The sequence below is a fragment of the Phacochoerus africanus genome, chromosome 4, assembly GCF_016906955.1.
Source record: "Phacochoerus africanus isolate WHEZ1 chromosome 4, ROS_Pafr_v1, whole genome shotgun sequence".
Lineage (NCBI taxonomy): Eukaryota > Metazoa > Chordata > Mammalia > Artiodactyla > Suidae > Phacochoerus > Phacochoerus africanus.
The window spans coordinates 3,189,889-3,206,548 of NC_062547.1; the positions used below are offsets into that span (position 1 = coordinate 3,189,889).

Genomic DNA, 16,660 nt, shown 5'->3' on the forward strand with positions numbered 1-16,660 from the left:
CCATGGATGGACAGCAGAAAGGACAGAGGACCAAGGCCCGAAGCCGGAGGGTGTCCGACTTACGAAGATGTGGAGGCGGCTGGGGCAGGAGGTGGTCCGAGGAGAGCCAAACCACACCCCACCTGCCCAGCCCCACTGCAGTGTTCCTTTGTCCCTGGCATGTGGCATCTCCTGACATCCTACCACTTTGCTTCCTACACTGTCTTTTGCCCATGTGCCCTGCAGAGACTCCAAGTGCCCAGAACACGGGCTGGCACCTGAGGAGCTCCCAAAATATATATTTGTGTCTTTTCCGTGCTACACCCACGGCATATGCAGGTTCCCAGGCTACGGCTCCAATCAGAGCTGTAGCTACCCGCCTACACTACAGCCACAGCAGAGCAGGATCCGAGCCGTGTCTGCGACCAACACCACAGGTCACAGCAGAAAGGACAGAGGATCAAACCCACATCCTCATGGATGCTAGCTGGGTTCATTACTGCTGAGCCACAGTGGGAACTCCGTAGCTTAGCTTCTTATCATGACTTTTCACGGAGCCACTAACTTTGGATGAGGTCCATTCATCACATTCTCCCTTACGGATTTGGTGGTGATAAGGCTATTCAAATTGTCTCTCTTTTTTTTTTTTTTGTCTTTTGTTGTTGTTGTTGTTGTTGTTGTTGTTGCTATTTCTTGGGCCGGTACCGCGGCATATGGAGGTTCCCGGGCTAGGGGTTGAATCGGAGCTGTAGCCACTGGCCTACGCCACAGCCACAGCAACGCGGGATCCGAGCCATGTCTGCAACCTACACCACAGCTCACGGCGACACCGGATCGTTAACCCACTGAGCAAGGGCAGGGACTGAACCCGCAATCTCATGGTTCCTAGTCGGATTCGTTAACCACTGCGCCACGACGGGAACTCCCAAATTGTCTCTTTCATCTGGACTGGGTCTTGGTAGGTTGTGTGGTTTTCAAGGAACTGGTCCATTGTTCTAAGCTGTCGAACTTATGAGCATAGCGATTTGCCGCATTCCCTTGGCTTATGCCTTGGTCCATTGGTGCTGCTACAGCAACGTACATAGATCAGGCAGCGTAGAAACAAGGGAAATTAATTTCTTGCAGTTCTGGAGGCTGAAGAGGTCGGGATCTGGTGAAGACCTGTTCCAGAGGGCAGACGATGGCTTCTTTTAGCCTCGTGTGGAGGAGACCAGATTCTCTCCAAACTCTTTGTAAGGGCGCTCATCCCGTTAGGGAAGCTCCGCCTTTGAGCATCCTCACGAAGGAGCAGGAGGGGAGAGGTTCAACACAGGAATCTCTGGGGGATACATTCAGTCTGTAACGTTATCTTTTTTTTTTTTTTTTTCTTTTTTGGCGGCATCTTGGTGTTTTGAGTTCCCAGGCAACACCAGCTCCTTAACCCACTGTGCTGGGCCAGGGATGGAGCCTACCTCCGGCCACTCCAGAGACGCTGCCAATCCCGTTGTGCCATTGCAGGAACTCCTGTAACAGTACCCAGTGAATGGCTGTAAGCTCTATCACGAGTCCTTGATTTCATTCCTGAAATGGATGATTTGTATCTTCTCTCTCTGTTTTGCTGTCTCGGTGGAGGTTTCTTATTATTATCTATTTTTATTTTAAAATTTCTTCTTCTTCTTCTTTGCTTTTTTAGGGCCACACTGGTGGCATAGGGAGGTTCCCAGGCTAGGGGTTGAATCAGAGCTGCATCTGCCAGTCTACACTGCAGCCACGGCAATGCCGGATCCAAGCCACGTTTGTTTGCAACCTACACCGCAGCTCATGGCCACGCCAGATTCTTAACCCAATCGGAGCTGCAGCTGCCGGCCTACACCACAGCCACAGCAACGCAGGACCTGAGCCTCATCTGTGAACTATGCCACAGCTTGCAGCAACGCTGGATCCTTAACCCACTGAGCGAGGCCAGGGATCAAACCTGCGTCCTCATGGACACTATGTTGGGTTCTTAAGCCATTAAGCCGCAATGAGAACTCCACATTTTTTTGGGTGAAGCCCAGTTTATGTATTTTCTTCCGCTTGGCATTGCCTCTTAAACAAAGAAAGAAAAGCGCCTCTTGCTGGTTCCCTGGATGCCTGCTGGTCCTCATTCCTGAGCGACAAACAGATGGATCTCTTTTCCTCCTGTGTTGTCTCGGTGTGCCCTGGGGTCTTTCTTGTTCGGTTTATTTTGGTCTCCCTTTCATGTTGAAATCTTTCCTGCGATATCTAGAAACCCTGGGCTTTACTTGGGAGTAGTTAGGATTCCCCCCCCCCCAAACGAGCCTCCTTCTTAGGGGGAGGGGTGTGCAATGGACAGAACAGTGGCCTCTGGAATGTCCGGTCCCAATTCCCAGACCTGTGAATAAGGTAGTTTATGTGGCAGGACCAACTTTGGAGGTTGGTAGCGATGAAGGGCTTTGAGACGGGACCAGTCCAATCATTGTCCCCAAGAGCGGAGAACAGCAGAGACAGCTGCAGGAGGGCTGGCCGCCACCGCTGGCTTGGAGATGGCAGGCGGGGGCCAGCCCTGCCCACGGGGGTCCTCTTAGCCCCGTGAGGCTTGTGTGGAGCATCTGGCTCACGGACTGTTAAGAGAATACGTTGGCGTATGAAGCCATTAAGTTTGTGGTCATTTGCCATGAGCAGCAAGCAGAATCCCAACACAGGCTCCATTGGCTGTGGTCTCTTCCTTCCCCAAGTGCAGCTCCCATAGGCAGCCAGCAGATGGCGGCAACCACCCACAAACCAAACCAGGCACACACTCCTGCAGCTGGGAGTCTGGACAGAGGGTCAGAACCCGGTTGGAGTTGGGTGAGGAGGACCGTCAGAAGGGAGCCGCAGAGGAGGCTTCCGGGATGCTGGACATTCAGCTTCTGAATCCTGGCTACAGAATGTGTGCTCTTGTGGAAATGACTGTACATCCAAGATTTGGGCAGTTTTCTGTATGTCATACAGTAAACAGTGTGGCAGGGAGAGGGAGTTCCCACTGTGGCTCCATGGGTTAAGAACCTGACTAGTATCCATGAGGATGCAGGTTCGATCCCTGGCCTCCCTCAGTGGGTTAAGGATCCCATGTGGCCACAGGTTGTGGTGTAGGTTGTGGATGAACCTTGGATCTGGCTTTGCCGTGGCTGTGGTGCAGGCTGGCAGCTACAGCTCTGATTTGACCCCTAGCCTGGGAACCTCCATATGCTGCTGGTGTGGCCCTAAACACACACACACACACACACACACACACACAAACACACACACACACACACACGTGGGGTGGAAACAGAGAGGAGGGGAGGGGTGTGTGACGGACACACTAAATAAGTTACCTGGCAGGGCTCAGGAAGTCAGACCTCAGTATCTCTGAGGCTGCCTTTTGTCCTAGCGAACCAGGCTGATATGTGGGTGCTGGACCAAGTCTGTGTCTCCAGGCATCAGAGGTACTTTGCCAACTGCTTCTCTGTCAAATGCTGTGCGTGAGCAGTGCGTGGGATGCTTGCTGTGGACATATCTGTGGTCCAGAAGGCACCAGACTTTACCTCCCGTGAACCCCTTACCTCGTCCAACATCTCTGCCGGCAGGCCCACTCGGTTCAAAGGCAGAAAGGCCCAGTTGTCATCCATCCATCCATCCACCCACCATCCATCCAAACGTCCATCCACCCATCCATCCATCTATTCATCTACCCACTGGGGCTAAAGATCTAAGGCCCCAGGGAGACCCATGAGAGGGGAGGGGTTCCAGCCGTGCTGACCCTGCAAGCTGCCCTCATCAGGTCTAAGGAAGTGGTAGCTTTAGTAGGATCTTCTTGACCCCTGGGGAGTCGCCAGGGCCTCATCAGCTTGGGTTTGTGGGATTTCCTTGGGGACGCAGGAGCACGAACACTAGGGGGCGCCCCTCCCTGGCGCTGTGTGGAAAAATCTCTCTTTGACGAAATGACGGTGATCACAGGTGGCAGACTGAAGAAAAAGCGCCCCCACGTGCACAAACGAAAACCCTGGCAACCCTAGGATGGTCCCCAAAAGGTTTGGGGGACATTTTAGGTCCACCAAATCCTCAATAGTCCTCTGTGGGCGGGACCAGGGGTTGGGGTTTGGGGATCGCGGAAGAGGCCGCTGGGAAAGTGTGACCACAATTACCATCCTCCCACACACGTGTACATGTGTGCACACGCACAGACAACACAGAACATGGATGCACACGCAACCCCACACACATCCACCCACACCCGGCACGTGCACGTCCTCGCAAGGACAGAGTCCCAGAAACATCCAGAAGGAGTCGCATGTAAGGCGCCAGGACGTGGAGGGGTCATGAGACCCTCCTGAATCTGTAGCTCTGACACTGGCGTACCGGGGGGGCCCCCCCAGCTTCCTGGGCAAAGTCACGCGGACAGGGTTTGAGAGGAAAGTGTTATGTATCCAAATTTATTCAGAGGAATGGTCCACCACGGGTCTCCGTGGGTCTGTGTACATTCACTTTTTAAAAAAAATGGTTTCCATAAAAGGATTTTTGGTAGTCACCTAATTTTTAATACAATATTTATATACAAAACCCCCGTTTCAAACTACTTACTGTACAAGAGAAAGGAGAAGCATTGGACGGCATGATTTGAGCAAATAATGAAAATCTGCAACGACACCCACAGACTTCCTCCTAGCTGGCTGCTTACGGGAAGGTCAGCGCCTCACTGACAGCATGTTCAAGACAAACCCTGTTTTTGCCCTTCTCTTCGGTGAAATATTTCTTGTACGTTTCTCTGGGTGCGTGAGAAACCTCGGATACCTGATTAGGATAACGGCTACAAATTTCTATCATTCCTATCATCTAGGAGATGTGATTTTCTTACAAGCTTTTAAAATGATAATTGTCCAATAGTAACAGTCCTGTAAGTAAAAATATAGAGCAGTGTTACCAAAATAGAAGCCTTTATTAATAAAAATCTTTGGTAGGAACAGTATTTTAAATTCCTCTCAATGATATTTGGCTAGCTAATAAAATAAATGCCTTCCACCTTTGAGCTACAGGAAAAAACCCCTTAAATCCACTGTAGAATTGATTTTTAAAAAAACCAATAAATATTCTGAAGCTGCAAAAGGACCCCCGGAAGTCTGAAGACTTCTTGAAACCCTGAAGCCGCCTGCAGAAATGCCGCCAAGGTCACAACCTCTTACTGCCCGTTTTCCTGACCCCCGGTGGTGGTAGGGGGGTGTGGCTGACGGTGGGGCCCCCAGAGGTGCCTGTCACGCCTTACTCAGGACACCTGCACCCCTCTAGTTCTCCGAGAGGAAATTCAGAGCCCCTGGGCCATCCGAGTGGACAGAGCCAGGGGACCCCTCATTCCGACCCATGTTTTGGTTTCTGAACCCGTGGAAGGAAGAGGTGCTGGAAATCTCACTTTCCCAACCTCCAGGCAGGTGACGCCTTTTGGAACTGGTGTCCACATCATTTATGCCTCGTCTGTTTTTCTGTTCACCCCCAAATGTCACACGGGCCTTTGCCCAACGCCTTGGGCGCCACCTCGCATCTTAAGGCCTCAGGAGGATGAAGGAAGGTGACTTCTGGGGGCCTGCTGCTCGCCTCCGAGTGCCAAGGAGACCCCGGGCTTCAAGCATAGCGCCTGCGTCAGCTGCGTGTCACCCTGTCCCCAGCGATGATTTTGATTAGCCTTGAATACCAACGATAACAGAATTCCCTGCGTAATGGTTTTGTGCAAAGACAAGAGAGAAAAAAAAAAACCAACAGAAAAAGGGGGAGAAATGTCCTATCAGAAGGCGGTCTCCCAGGCTGGAGACAAACACAGGAGCCACCAGCCGGGGGGGGGGGGGTAGAAACCGCCTGCCTGGGGGAAGGTGTGTGTTGCCAGGCGCTGCCTGGCAGCTACAGGGGGCCCCCGGGAAAGTCGGGGCTGCCGGGGCGGGCCGGGGGGCCGGGGCTGTGGTTGTTGCAGGGCTCTGCCTTCCTCCGGTCCTTCTCCATCCACGTGTCCAGCAGCTGCTGCTTGCCCTGCTCCTCCCTCATAAACAGCTCCACCATCAGCACCTTCTCCTTGTGGACCTGCTGGCTGATGTCTTTGGGGATGTCTGGGATGACCCAGTCCACAAAGTCGCTCATGAACATGACCAGGTTCTGGAAGCAGAGGGGGCGCGTGGGCGTGGGCCAGGCTGCACCCCGGAAGCGCTCCCGCCTCCACCGGCACCCCTCCCCCGGGCCTCGGTTCCCCCGGAGGTATAAGCAAGGCAGGAGGAGCCCAGCCAGCAGACCCTCCGGAGATGGTGACCGACTTTCTGGAAAGAACCTGAGCTCAGTTCCTCGGAAAAGCCTCTGAGTGATTCTGAATCTCTGGGCTGGGAGGCTTAAGAAAGGACCTGGGAGTTCCCGCTGTGGCCCCGTGGGTTAAGAATCCGACTGCAGTGGCTCTGGTGGCTGTGGAGGCACAGGTTCCACCCCCAGCCGGGCTCCCTGGGTGAAGGAGCTGCTGTTGCCACAGCAACGGATTGGCGTGGGTCACAGCTGCAGCTGGGATGCAATCCCTGGCCCAGGAATTTCCACATGTCGTGGGTGCAGCCCTACAAAGAGAGCAAGAAAGTAGATCTGACTGTGTTACACACACCAAGTGTGACAAGTGCTAAGGCTTTCAGGGAAACGGCCCAAGCGCGGATGGAGCTGAAACGGCCTCTGAAGCTTCCGTAGGCCCTCTGCCCTCTCCCAGCCTCACCTGGAACTCTGCCCCCTCCCTGGATACGTATCTGTGGCATGGGATGCAAATGAGTCCGCCTTTATGGAAAAGACGGAAATCTCAGTTTGTAAGTTTGTGCCCGATGAGCACTTGTTAGGAGTGGCTGAGTCAGTCGCCCTGTCACAGAGGGTGCTGTTCCCGCCCCCGCCCCAGTCACCTGTCTGGGTGGGGCTCCCAGCCCCTGGCTGCGGCCAGCGCTGGCCACTAAGGCTCATGGTTGCCTGGTCTCTAGGGAGCCACTCCTCTCACGTCCCTGTTCTGCGCCTGGACGGCCCCGCTGCCAACAACCAGCCACGTGGGCAGACAAAAGGCACTCTTTTGCTCAAGGTGGGTGCACCCGTGTGGTGGGATGCGGGCTCCGGCCCAGACCCCTCCCTGCTGAGCTGCCCCCTCTCTCAGGCCCCTCCCTCAGGAAGCTGCTGGCACCAGAAGCCTCGTCTCAGGCTCTGCGGCTGGGGCCCTGGGCCCCAAGCACTGGATCCACTACAGAGGGTCACAGGAAGCCGGGGCCAGGTGGGACCCTCGGGGCCGGAAGCCCTGCCTTCGGCCACACTGTGAGACGGGGGCAGAGCTGGGGCTTGAACCTGGTTCTCTGGATCCCAGGTACTAGGGGCTTCCGCAGAGCACAGCCTCAGCAGGGCCCACGTGGTGAGGATGCTCTTGCCGGCCTGGGTCCTCAGCCCGGGGTCCCGTCCACTGGGAATCACTCCCACCTCAGGGGTGCCCCCCGCCCCAGGAGACTGGGGGACGTCTCCTGCCACACGGGGAGAGTGGCGACTGAGCTGGTGGGGTCTCCTTCCATAGAGACCCCGACCGGTAGCCAGACCTGCCCTCCTTGAATGGGCCCAGGTCCTTCCGCCAGCGCTTGCGCTGGTGCCCGCCCCGCTGCCCCTCACTCATGTGCACAGGACCTGGGGGCGCCACGGCCTCCCCTCCACCAGGTGCCCAGGGCAGGTCCTCCAGACTCTGCACCCCGACGCCGGCCAGATCCCGCCCCATCCCCTGTCTGCAAACAGGCAGGGACCTCGCACCTGGAAGACGATGACGAAGGCCAGCCGGGCGGCCAGGACGGCCCAGAAGTCCTTGGAGATGTCATACTTGTGTTCCGACCACGGCGGCTCCCGGTAGTCTTTGTACCTGCAAGGGGTGGCCGGGGGTCCTGTGGGTCTTCAGGAGGAACTGGGGTCCGGCCGCGCCCCGGGGCTGCTGAGCGAGCGGCCGGAAAGCCTGAGCGGAACCCTGGGCGCCTGCAGGACGGTGGCCTTCCTGGAGGGGGACGCCCTGCCCAGCCCGCTCCCACGGCAGGGGCTCTCCCGCAGGGCTGGGCAGGCCCGAGGGCGTGTCCCCAGGGAAGGGGGCTCTGGAACCTTCCTGTCCAGGGGCTCTAAACCTTTGAAGGTGTTGCAGCCCCTTCTTTAAAAAGAAGTGCCGTCTAAGACTCCAGGAGGTCACAGAAGGCGAGGGGGGTCCGCCCCGGCTGAAGAGGGGTGGGCTCCCCAAACCTGTCACGTCACCCCAACCTCCACCACCTGCAAAGCTCCAGGCCGCGTGCCGTGAAACCAGTCTGAAAACCACCTCTGCAGCCTCGTCCTTCTCTGCGGGGGAAACTACTTGGGAAAAGAAACGTTTTCTCAAAGGAGCCTGTGTACAAGGTTCGTGTACAATTGGTGCAGTCAGGGCCCCAGGCGACTGTCCCACGGGGCCCAGCCCTCTTCGGCACCTCCCTTCCCCCCCGACTGAGGCTGTTACCCCTGTCCCCACATCATAAATACCAGCCCCCCTTCCGTTTCGTCTTTTCCCCCAGGGCCGGTCCTGCCACATATGGACGTCCCCAGGCTAGGGGTCAAATCAGAGCTATAGCTGCCGGCTGACACCACAGCTCACGGCCATGCTGGATCCTTGACCCACTAAGCAAGGCCAGGGATCACACCTGCATCCTCAGGGAGACTGGTCGGATTCGTTACCACTGAGTCACAAGGGGAACCCCCAGCCCTCCTTTTATCACCTCTGGACATTGCCCATGACTTCCCACTGGGAGACAAACTCGCTCATTCCCCCGGGCCCCAGGGTCCCACCTGTGTCCTTTATCCAGTGGGAGTGTGTTGGGGGGGTGCCTCCTGGGGGGGATCTGCCTTTTTCTCAGGGGCCTAGAGATGCCTGGTGTGAGGGCAGAGTAAGGCCGAGAACCTGGGTTCTGTCTGCCCTGAATTCTGGGGCGCCTGGCCTAAACGGGGCAGATCCTCTCTGGGTTGGGAAAGCTTTCCCAAAGTCATCTGAGAAAGTCACACACAGGGGGTTTGCAGGTGTGGGGTCCGCTGGTCACTGGAAAGCTGAGGCCTGGTGGGGGCAGACCAGGGAGGAGAGCCACCTGGCTCTGTGGGCACAGACCTGGCGTGGACCCAGAGAGGGCCCGCTCCCGCCTGCTGTGTGTCCCTGCGCAATGGCTTGGCCTCTCTGGGCCCCCCGTGTGGTATTCCCTCCCTGAGCCATGGCAGCAGCATTTATTGAGCAGCTACTGCACACCAGGCCCTATTCCAGGGACAGAGGGGGCCCCTCACCCACAGAGCTTTGTGTCTGAGGGAGCTGGACCGGAGTCTCCAAGGGCCTGTTCAGCACTAAACTGCCAACGCCAGAGATAGGATCCAGCTGGGAACACACACTCTGGTGCCAGCTGCGGAGCCTGGAGGCAGACTCGTATAACCTGATCTCTGCTGGGAACAGCCATCCCCTGTCCTCCCAGCCTCACAAGCCACACACCTTTTCCTCCTTCTTTGTGCTCGAGGCCATCCGCACCAGGATGCCGGGCAATGTGTTTGGGTCATCTGGCAAACTCCTATGCACCCTTCAAAGCCCACTTACAGACCTGTCCAGAGGCCACCCCCCACCGCCTGTACTGACCTCGATCAGAGATGATCTTATGGTTTTTCCCTGCTTAGCTCTGTGCTCGGCCTGCCTGGTCCCCTGGGAGGTTAACGCCCTCACTGGGGGTGGCTGTGAACATTCAGTGGGACAGTGCCTGTTTCAGTGCAGGAAGAAAGGGTAGCCAGCAGCGCTTGCAGCTCTCAGTTCTTCTAAGCCACCCCTCCCATGCCTGCTGCCCCATTCTGCGCTGGGTGCTACTCCTCCCAGAGCCAGCTCCCCTGGGAGGCGGCCCAAGGTGGGTGCGGCCCGCAGTGGAGCTGCTCACAGCACCTGCAGCATCTCCACCGTGGCCAGCGGAAGGGTGGGCCTGGCTAAAGCCTGAATCCTGCAGAGCAGGGTTGGCTGGCACACAGCCTTCTGTCTCCGAGGGGGCAAAAGCAACAAAGGTCTCATTTAAAAACGGGGTCTCTGCCCTGCCTCCCTGCCTCCTCCTGAGGGGCCCGGACTCCCGACCAACGTGCGGACAGGGTGCTGCTTCCGGGGGCTGGATGCCTGATTCCTGAAAACCAGCGCTTGCCCTGTAAATGCTGACACTGACGCTTCTGAGGGTATTTCTATAAAATGACCGCTTATCTCCCTGCCTTCTTTGTTCTGAGTCATTCTTCCTCTGAAATTCACTTTGAGTGAAATAGGTCGGCCTGATTGTGTTCTTGGAGTGGGAAATTCAAACAAAGCAGCGCCGGCTGGCAAGCGGAGGGTCCTGGACTGGAAGCTGGGGGGTCTCTGGGGCTCGTGCCTGCAGAGGGACCGTCCTGTCCTTGACCCCAAGCTCCCCAGGCCGACCTTCCCAAGGAGGTCAGAGCAGATCACCTGGGCCTTTCCTGGGATGTCCTTGCCCGCGTCCCTAGGCACGGAAACGTGCTGCGAGTGGGATTCTGAAAAGTGGGAAGCGGGTGGTGCCGTGCAGCGCATTTGCGTGTCCCCTGCCCTCTCTCGTGGCAGGCCTGGCTCTAGCTCATTCCTTTTCACCCCTGTACCGGGTCCCAGAGTAGGCACAGTCCCTGCTGACGCAGCACACCCAGCCTACCTTGCAGTTTCTCTTGAATCACTCAGGTCAACTGGGTACGTCTGCTGTCGCAAAGTTATCAGTAGCGCCGACGCGGGGTAGGTCTGCCTGCCTGGTCCAATGACCCCGGGCGGTGCTGTTTTTCCATCTCTTGTTTTTTTTTTTTTTTTTTCCCCTGCAGTCCCATGCCACTGCTTCTTACTGTTAGTACCCTGGCCGCCAGCAGTCTTCACCACGCCCTGCTACCAGGTCAAGGGCATGGGGACAGTTAGGGGAGCTTCACAGAACTATGTGCAAAGGAAGCGTAACGAGGCTTGGAGTAAATACCCGCCCTAAGCAGGTATTTATGAGGGCTTCATGACATGTGTCCTGCAGTCTTTGGTCTTTTGAATCTGCTGGGTTGGAAGCAGTTCAGATTGCTGGCGGCTCCTAGGCACGCTGTGGTCACGCTGTCTGCCTCCCTGCTCTCAGCCTCATCTCTAAGCCAGCGGCCAGTCGCATGATGCTCCTCGGTCTCCCGACCTGGGATGCTGCGCACCTGCTTGTTCCTCAGTCTTCCTGTCCACGGGGTTGCCCGTGACACCTTGCGTTCCGGAGTGGGCTGCACTTTCCCACCCACGAACAGCCCGGTTCTCACCTCTGCTTTTGCCTGCTTTGCCCTCCCCCGGAAAGCCCCCCCCCCCACTGGTTCCACCCTTCCCCTGGCTTCCGGCTACGCTCACCCCTTTACATGGATCTGTCTCTGCTGCTTTGGCCCCCTGCCTGAGGTCCCTGGACCCCCAGCCCCCAACCCAGGCTGGCCCATGGAAGGTGCACAGAGTATGGTCAGGCCTGGCTCTGCCCCTCACCCGCACCACTGCCACCCCATCGCCGCCCCTGTCCTTCCCGGGGTGCTCCCTGCATGCCAGCAAATGGAGCCCCGCAGGTTGGACCCTCTCAGACATCTGTCGCTCCTGCCTGCCCAGCATCCATCAGCCCTTCTTTGAGTCAGTTTTCCTTGGGATGCCCTCCATTCTATGGGCCATGAACCCACATCCTGGCACACGACCCAGACCTACCAACAAGAGCCCCACTCTCCACTCTGGCAACAGTGATTGTTTCAGGGATGGGGCTGTGACCCAAGACAGGTCAGCAAGACCCAATCCTGGGACCTTTGATGACTGGTGGGAAAGAGAAACTCTTCTTGCTGGGACTGCTGAGCTGAGAGGATATAAAGCGAGAGCTGCTGGGGAATCCTTTCTGCCTGCCTGGACATGCTGTGAACACGGAGAAGTGCAAAACTGGGAGGCAGTGTCAGAATGGGGCCTGATGGCACACTACAGCCCCTGGATCCAGCCATGCCTGAAGCGATCGCGGACTTCTTACCTGAAGGGACTGATACATCACCTCCTACCCCCACCTCAGGGATCATTTTTTTTCTTGACGCAAGATTGAGAGGTCCTGCGACACGCCCCGAAACAATCCTGGCTTGAACGGGGCTTTTCCCAACAGCCCCCCAAACTGGTTCTTCCCAGAGGGTCGCGGGGAGCAGTACCTGCAGATCTGCACCTCGTAGCCCAGGTCCAGGGGGTCGTCGGGGGCCGTGCCATTCTGGAAGTCGCTGACGTTGAAGGAGGAGAGCGTGTGGTTGACGAAGCCGTGCATGGTCCCGTCCGCGCTGTACATGTACAGGTACACCAGGCGGGGGATGAAGTCGGACGTGAAGGAGATGACGAATGCCTGCGCCGGGGAGGGCGGGGGTGAGCGCGGCCTCGGCTGGCCGCGGACAGGGACACGCCCCGCCCCAGCCAGGGTGGCGCTGGGGGCCCCGCCACGTGACCCAAGCTGGCCAGTGCGACCACAGGGCCTCGCGCGCCAAGGGAACGGAGGGCCAGGGGACCTCCTGCCAGCCCCTCCGGGGTCCCGAGGAGACGGCCTCAGGGGCCGGGAGCAGGGCGCCCCTGAGCAAGGAGGCTTGGGGACAAGGCAGGCTGCCTCTCACTGGCTGCGTGGCCCCGGATAACTTAGGTGACTTCTCTGTGCCCCGTTTTCTCTTGTCAAACAGAGCTAACCATGCCCACTCCAGGTGCGTCTCCTTCCTGGCTTGTTTGAAAGAGAACGAGGCGGACAGAGAAAGTGCTTTCTAGACTAAAGTTCAGAGCCTGCACACCCTATTCTGGAGCAGCCCCCGAGGCAGAGTGCTGGGAGGCCAGAATCAGAGAAGGGACCTGATGGCCTGGGGTCAAGTCCAGCTCTGCTCCTGCTGGCTGTGCACTCCTGGGCAAGTCGCCTGGCCTCTCTGTGCCTTGGCTGTCTCACTTGCAAGATGAGGCAACGACCCCCTGCCTCCGTGGGCCCTGGGGGTACACTAGTGAGTGGATGCACTGAAAGGGCATAGAAGGGCCTGGAACATTCTAGATGCTCAAGAGATGTGTTGTTGCTGCTGGTTGTTCTCAGGGGACATTGTAGAGACAGGTCGAGGAGATTTTGCTATTCCCGCCCAGCGCTCGCTGCACTCCCTCAAACCACCAAGGGCCCCTTGTGAATAGGAGGTGCTCCTGAGACTGGGGGCAGAGACCAGCTCCCTGGAAGGGGCACGCAGCCGCGCGGCCGCTCAGCCAGGTGTCCTGGCCCAGGTCCTGACATCCCGTCACTTACGTTGATAATGACGGCAAGCTTCCCAACGCCTCTGAGGATGTTGTACCAGATCCCTGGGGGGAGAAAGTACAGTTTTATTATTATTATTTTTTTGTCTGTTGTTGTTGTTGCTATTTCTTGGGCCGCTCCCGCGGCATATGGAGGTTCCCAGGCTAGGGGTCGAATCGGAGCTGTAGCCACTGGCCTACACCAGAGCCACAGCAACGTGGGATCCGAGCCGTGTCTGCAACCTACACCACAGCTCACGGCAACGCCGGATCGTTAACCCACCGAGCAAGGGCAGGGACCGAACCCGCAACCTCATGGTTCCTAGTCGGATTCGTTAACCACTGCGCCACGATGGGAACTCCAGAAAATACAGTTTTAAAGTCCCTCTTGTCCCAGCTCAGCAACTCCGGTGGGCAGACGGCAGCCCAGCCTTGGCAGGGGCCCCCCCACCCCGGTCCTTTTCTGGGGCAGGTCAGACACGTGGTAACAGGGAGCTGAGGGAGGACCTGGCTGACAACAGAGCCCACAGCTTGAACTGGCTCATCAGCTGTTTGAAAGCAAACTGTAGCCTCTCAAAGACGTGGGGAAAAACATCTGGTCCCTAAAGGTTCTGAAGAGTCCCCTGAGAAGCTACATAAACTGCTTGGTTTCGATGGAACCTTTTTCTACAGAGACAAAGATTCAATTTGGAAGAAACTCCTGCCCCAAAGAGCCCACGCGGCAGCAGCTGGAGACAGAACTCATGAGGTTAGGTGTCCAAAAACCTCCAGGGGCTAGGAAAACTGAATTGAGGGATGGGTCAGGTGCAGGGCCGGCGTCAAGGAGCCACGTCCAGGACCCGGCTGTGAGGCCAGGACCACGTCCTGGGTATAACGACTGGACAGCAGGGCCGGGCAAACCACTTCCCGTCTGGACACCTCCACGGGCAGCAGCTGGGGAAACGCGCTGCTCCCAGGGCCCGCCTCCCAGCAGAGAAAAGAAACGGCAGGTGCAGGAAGGAAGCTGTCTGTGGGCCCAGGGCTGGCCCTGCTCTTAGGGTCTTGATGCCTCCACTCCTGGAAAGAGGCCCAGTGCCCCCTTCTGCCCCCTGCCCACGTTCCATCAGGCCAGGCACACGTCATAGCAGATTTGGGGCCGGAACCTGTCCCAGGCATTCTCTCTCCCTGCCTCCAGCTGGATGTGAGATGGTGACCACAGCACTTCTCTGAAAGGGCAGAAGGGGACGAAGGCCAGTCGGGAAGACTGTGGCAGGGGGTCTCTGCCTAGGACGAACAAGGTTCTTGCCCCGGCACTGAGCGCCCGTTTGCGGGATGCATGCAGGCGGCCCGCAAAGACAGCAGTTCAGTGGCCCAGAAGCTGGAAACCACAGGCTCAGACCCGGCACCCAAGGTCAGCGCCAGCCGGAGACCGCTCGATGACAGCACGCATGTCTGCGGCAGACCCTTCTGCGGGGCTGGGCTGGAGGAAGGCCCGTCTTCCCACCCATCCGCGGCCCTCGCGCCCTCGCAGGGTACCACCTAACCCTCTGATTCGACCCCTTGCCTGGGAACTTCCACATGCCGCAGTAGGGAGGCAGGTGGCTGTGCCCGCTCACTCGCAGCGCCTGGAGCTAGAATGCTGGCAGTTTTGCGCCACCACCGGTGCAGGTCACAGGGCCACTGGGCCCTCTGCCCCTTCAGGGCCCCTCACGGATGACAGAAGGAATACAAAAGCCTCTTGAGGGGAAGGTTACAGTGGAGGAAAACCCGTAAACAACCCGTGAAAGGAGGACAGGAACCAGGAAGCGAGCAGCTGAGGCGTGAGAGCTGGGAACAAACGAGGAGCCGTGAGCAGAAACCCGAGGACGTGGGCCCAGCTTCGCTCGTGGTGGAAGTGACAATGTCCACAAGGGCTGGGGACAGCGGGGGGCACCCTGGTGCTCCCCTCGACCCCGGTGGGCCTGTAGATTTCAGGGTGCCACCGCAGGGCACGGCCTGGCCCGGCCCTGCCAGGCAGAGGATGCCAAAGCAAACACTGGCTGCTGTGGACCCGCCTGGGGCCCTGGGTGCCTGAGAATCGAGCCTTTGTCAGGAACGAGTGGCGGGAGGCCACACTCTTCTTCACGGCCACTGGGCCCTGACTCAGAATTCCCAAGGACTGTCCAGGGAGCGGCTGGCGGACTCCCTGGCTGCCCATCCAGGCCTCAGGCCGGCACCTCCTGAGTGTGCGGGAGGGGCCCAGGGCTTGTGTCCTCTGGTCCAGCTCAGCGCGACCACCACCTGGCCTCATCTCCCCACCAGGAAAGTGGGGCCGAGGATTTGCCTCAGGTTCCCCATGAGGCTCGTGGGGGAGGGGGGTCAAAAGCCCCAGAGGAAGTTCAACGTCAGAGAGATGTCTGCGGTCATGCTCAGCACAGGGCCTGGCTCGCTTCTGAGAGCCCCGGGTTCAACATCACCTTGAACTCGAGGAGGAACCTGCAAATACGGCCTGCGGCTCTTACATTTTCAAGCGTGAGACGGAGAACGCGCGAGAAGCTGAGCTTTTGGGTGAGGATGCTGCGCTAAGACTCGGGCACACGGCCCTTCAGTCCACAGAGACAAAAACATTTATCCTCTGGTCAGCTGCAGAAACCCGAGCTGGCGTCCGACCCAGCGCAGCAGCAAACCCACTGCTTTGGCCTTGGCCCTCCCGGCTCCTTAGGGGCGTGGTGTGAAGGCCAAGGGCTGGCTCCACGGCCACAGATGAGGCAGAATCAGGGACCCTGGGGCCAGAAGGGACTGCAGAGGGCCAGCGAGCTCAGGGGCCTTTGCAATCTTTTTTTTTTTTTCCTTCTTAGGGTCACACCTGCGGCACATGGCTAGGGATCGAATCAGAGCTGCAGCTGCTGGTCTACGCCACAACCACAGCAACACAGCATTGGAGCTGTGACCTACACCACAGAACACGGCAACACCAGATCCTTAATCCACTGAGTGAGGCCAGGGGTGGAACCTGCGTCCTCATGGATACGAGTTGGGTTTGTTACCACTGAGCTGCAACGGGAATTCCTTTTTTTTTTTTTTTTTTTTTAAAGGGCATATGGAAGTTCCTGGCCAGGGATTGAACCCTTGCCTCCACCTCTGCAGTGACCTAGGATTTTAAACCCGCCGTGCCACTGCGGGAACTCTGCAATCTTTCAATCTTAAGCAAGGTCTGGTGGGAGGTTATCAGCTGGCTGAGTCGCTCCCGACTGGGTCGCCCACACGGGAGGGAGACGAGAGTGTCAAAACACAGGGCTTTGACCTCTGCACTGAAGCCGGGCTCTGATGTCCCTCCCGGTGGGACAGCAAGGGTTTCAGGCCCAGCAGGTCACACTCCAGACCCCGCCGCACAAATGTGAACCAGGTGAAATCACCAATATC

The 16,660-nt window shown here is 57.8% G+C and overlaps 1 protein-coding gene across 8 annotated transcripts in view; it reads right to left on the bottom strand.

Annotated features, from left to right (window-relative positions):
• Positions 1 to 4,399: 4,399 nt before the first annotated feature.
• The window catches only part of ANO1 (anoctamin 1), a 155,508-nt gene continuing 143,247 nt past the window's right edge, over positions 4,400 to 16,660 (bottom strand). For all 8 annotated transcript variants that reach the window (XM_047775029.1, XM_047775032.1, XM_047775028.1 and 5 more), the window contains 4 exons: positions 13,293 to 13,345; positions 12,190 to 12,374; positions 7,759 to 7,864; positions 4,400 to 6,117 (listed from right to left, as the gene is read on the bottom strand). In XM_047775029.1, the coding sequence (XP_047630985.1) occupies positions 5,869 to 6,117; positions 7,759 to 7,864; positions 12,190 to 12,374; positions 13,293 to 13,345 (593 nt within the window). In that variant the 3' untranslated portion in view covers positions 4,400 to 5,868. The remainder of the gene's footprint in view (positions 6,118 to 7,758; positions 7,865 to 12,189; positions 12,375 to 13,292; positions 13,346 to 16,660) is intronic.